The sequence below is a fragment of the Stomoxys calcitrans genome, chromosome 1, assembly GCF_963082655.1.
Source record: "Stomoxys calcitrans chromosome 1, idStoCalc2.1, whole genome shotgun sequence".
Lineage (NCBI taxonomy): Eukaryota > Metazoa > Arthropoda > Insecta > Diptera > Muscidae > Stomoxys > Stomoxys calcitrans.
Window position 1 is genome coordinate 114,666,324 of NC_081552.1, and position 4,078 is coordinate 114,670,401.

A 4,078-nucleotide genomic window follows, 5' to 3' on the forward strand; every position below is an offset into this window, starting at 1 on the left:
CTCCGGTACATCCGTCGTCTGCCTCCCAATCAGAAAATGACTCGGTGACAAAAAATCAAGAGATTCCACTTCTTCATTATCCATATACACCAATGGCCTTGAGTTTAAAACCGCTTCGATTTGGCACAGCAATGTGGCCATTTCCTCGTAACTTAATCTGGTCTCGCCAATAACACGTCTCAGATGATGCTTCACAGATTTCACGCTAGACTCCCAAATCCCTCCTTGATGAGGGGCTGCCGGGGGGATAAAATGCCACTCCACACCTTCCTCCGCCAGCACTGGCATCACGTCTCGATTTCTTTGAATAACAGCTTTGTAGTCCGCATCAAGTCTATTTTTCGCTCCAACAAAATTTGTCCCATTGTCGCTGTACATTTTAGCACTCTTTCCTCTTCTGGAAAAGAACCGTTTCAAGGCTGCCAAAAATGCTGATGTGGACAAATCGCTCACAGCTTCCAGATGAATTGCTTTTGTTGACATGCAGACAAATATAGCAATGTATCCTTTAAAACACTTTTGTCCTCTGTTTCTGGAGCACTTCATCCATATAGGTCCAGCGTAGTCCACTCCTGTATATAAGAAAGGTTGCATCGCTGTAACCCTCGAATCTGGCAAGTTACCCATTATCTGCTTCGCTGTCTCTTGTTTGTACCGTATACATCTTGGACACGATCGTATACACTTTTTTATCGCTGCTTTCAAGCCAATAATCCAATATTTGCGTTTTGTGGATGTTTCAGTCAATCTGTTTCCTCCATGTAAAGTTGCCAGATGAAACGATCGCACTATTGCAGCTGTCAGATTCGATTTATTCAATACAATTGGATGTTTTTGATTGAAGGACATATTTGCATTTTGCAGTCGACCACCAACTCGAAGTATGCCTCTTCTGTCTAAGAAAGGATGTAGTCCCACTATACGGCTGCCTCGATCAATTAAAGATCCTCTTTTTAAAGATATAATTTCTTTAGAAAACATAACTTGCTGATGACGTGATAGTATATGTTCTTCAGCTTCTATAAGTTCATGGACAGCTAAACCACCAGAAATTTTGATTTTATTCCTTGTCCTCTCAATAAATCGAATGACGTATGCCACTACACGCCGCATTTTAGAAAACCTGGAGTATCTCGTCATTATATCATCCAAAAAATTTACTTCTGTTGTTACCATCGTCGATGCTATCACTGCAGTCCTCTGTGGTAGTTCAGGACAATGACTTGAAGGCTCCCGCAACCATTCAGGACCATTCCACCATAGCTTATAGTCCATTAGCCGATGTGGTTGAATACCTCTTGATGCAATATCTGCTGGATTTTCCTTTGTGCCAACATATCTCCATGTTGCTGTTGGTACAAGCACATTTATATCCTGCACCTTATTCTTAATGAATTTGTCCTTGCTACGATTATTTTGGATCCACCCCAGTGTGATTGTTGAATCAGTCCATGCAAACACGTTCGTCTCTCTTCCTATGATTTTCTCTGCCCTATTCAACAATCTCGCCAACAGATGTGCACCACACAGCTCCAATTTTGGCAGCGTCTTTTTATTTTTGATTGAGTTGACCTTACTTTTGGCAGTTAGTAAAGTCACCCTCATTTCACATTTAATGAATATTACTGCGGAATATGCTTTCTCGGACGCGTCTGAAAAGCCATGAAGCTCGAACTTTGTAGTTGTCGATGTACCCAGCCATCTAGGGATTTTTATTTTATGAAGAGAATCCAAATGATTTGCGAATTCTAGCCATTGCGTCAAAATTTCCTCGGGTATCGTCTCATCCCAATCTATATTTAACAGCCACAGCTTCTGAACGATCAATTTTGCTACCACCGTTATTGGTGATAACCATCCCAATGGGTCGAAAATTCTAGCTACCAATGACAGTACTTTTCTCTTTGTCATTTGTGAAGGATTACTAAAGCTGACGTTGAATCGAAAGTGGTCCATATTGGGATCCCACCCAACACCCAAGGTTTTTATGGACTCGTCGTCTTTAATCGATATAACTTCATTGCGTCCTCGATTTTCTACAATTTCCGTAATTTTAGGGTCATTTGAAATCCATTTTCTCAAATGAAAATTAAACTTCTGCAGCTGCTGTGCCACTGATTGCAGAATATGTTGACTTCCCTTTACAGTATCAGCTCCAGTCATGAGGTCATCCATATAAAAATCTTCTTTTATAATATTTTTCACCATCTCCTCTTTGCAGTAATCACCTATCATGAATAGTGACCTTACTGCCAGAAACGGCGCCGCTGATGTGCCATATGTTACTGTTGTTAAACGATATTGCTTTATTGGTTCCGCTCTGTTCTCTCTCCAAAGTATGTATTGATATTCTTGATCTTCTGGCCTCACTACAATCTGCCGATACATCTTTTCCACGTCTCCTGTCAATACATACTTCCATAAACGCCATTTCAACATTATATCAAATATATCGCGTTGAAGTTTAGGTCCAGTGTGCATTATGTCATTCAAACTTCTTTGATTCGATGTTTTCGCTGATGCATCAAACACCACTCGCACTTTCGTTGTTCGGCTATCTTTCTGATCACTGCTTGATGCGGTAAGTAATATTTTCCTTTCATCTCCATCGGTACTTGCACCATATGACCCAGTTCCCGATACTCTCGCATGAAGGTTATATATTCAGCTTTTAGTGATGGATATTTCTCCAACTTCTTTTCACCATTCAAAAACCTGGCCATTGCTTGCGGTTTGGATTCGCCTAGTTCCATATCAGCCTTAAAAGGTAATGACACCATCAATCGACCATCATCTCGAATAACGGTCGATTTTTCAAAATTCTGCATGCACCACTGGTCATCATTTGTACACTGATCTTCTGCTTCCACTTCCTCTACTTCCCAAAAACGTTCAAGGTTCGTCGCAGCCACCTGCACTTTTTCCACTTTGCTTATTCCATTGGATAGAGCTCCAGATACTATCCAACCAAGTTTCGTTTGTTGTGAGAACGGACCGCTTACTCTCTTCTGCCCTTTTTCCATTATGTCGGCGTAAATGTCTCCACCGATTATTAGATCAATGCGATCGGATTTATTGAAGAATGGATCAGCCAACATACAGTTTCGCCATTGCTTCATATCTATGTCGAAGGATTTATATCATATCTATGTCGAAGGATTTATCGTAGGTAGTACCATCGCCTGTGAATTGAATACATGTTTGCTAAGAAATCTTGGCTTTATAACTAAGTCCACTTTGTACTTCGACACACCAACCAAAGTACCACCCAAGCCGTGTATTTCCGTTTTTTCTTTTATCCTTGGCAATCCCAAAATCTGCGAAGCTTCTTCCGAAATTGATGTTATCTGTGACCCTTGATCTATCATTGCCCGTAGCAACTCAAATTCTCCCGTCGCTGCCCGTACTTTTACCAATGCTGTTGCCAATAAAACTTGTTGTTGTTTTCTCTCAATTACCATAGATGATGTGGGATTAACTTGCTGATTAACGCTTCTTTGGTCACCATTGTGAAGATAATGATGGTGATTACCTCCACATTTGTTGCAGCGCACAACACTATTGCATTTTCTGTCTGTCCTGTGTAAAAGACAAACGAAACAAATTTTTTTCGCAGCTACCGCAGGCTTTCTCTCTGCCGGTGTCATTGCCAACATCTTCCTGCATTCTATCACCCCGTGCCCACTTTTCTCACAAAAGTAGCAAAATTTGGTTGACATATTATTTTTGTTTCCATAAATTCTCTTCACGTTCACTTCCTGCTCTCCCGCCGCTTCCAACGCAAGGTATTGTTGTTGCAAAAATTCTAAGACATCATCCAAAGTTTGAATTTCTCTCGGCTTCCTTACTTGTTGCTCATATAGCCGCAACCCATCCTTATCAAACTTTCTCACAATTATTCTGGCAATAAATGGTTCAGCATCCTTTGTAGACACATTCATGCCCCTCAACGCCATTACACAGTTTTTGGTAGTGTCAAGCATGCGTCTTATACTTGCCGCTGAATCGCTATTCATTACTGGTTGGTCCAGAATCTTATCACACAAATTCGTGAACATCAATCTCCTATTCTTGTACC

The 4,078-nt window shown here is 40.9% G+C and overlaps 1 protein-coding gene across 1 annotated transcript; it reads right to left on the bottom strand.

The window, feature by feature from the left end:
* Positions 1-2,489: 2,489 nt before the first annotated feature.
* Positions 2,490-3,119, bottom strand: LOC131996797 (uncharacterized). Its single transcript, XM_059366748.1, has one exon. It carries the CDS (start codon positions 3,117-3,119, stop codon positions 2,490-2,492), a length of 630 nt encoding a protein of 209 aa, XP_059222731.1.
* Between the last annotated feature and the right edge of the window lie 959 nt (positions 3,120-4,078).

Coding starts and splice junctions, on each gene's coding strand:
- LOC131996797 (XM_059366748.1), bottom strand. CDS start 3,119: ATGAAGCAATGGCGAAACTGTATGTTGGCTGATCCATTCTTCAATAAA.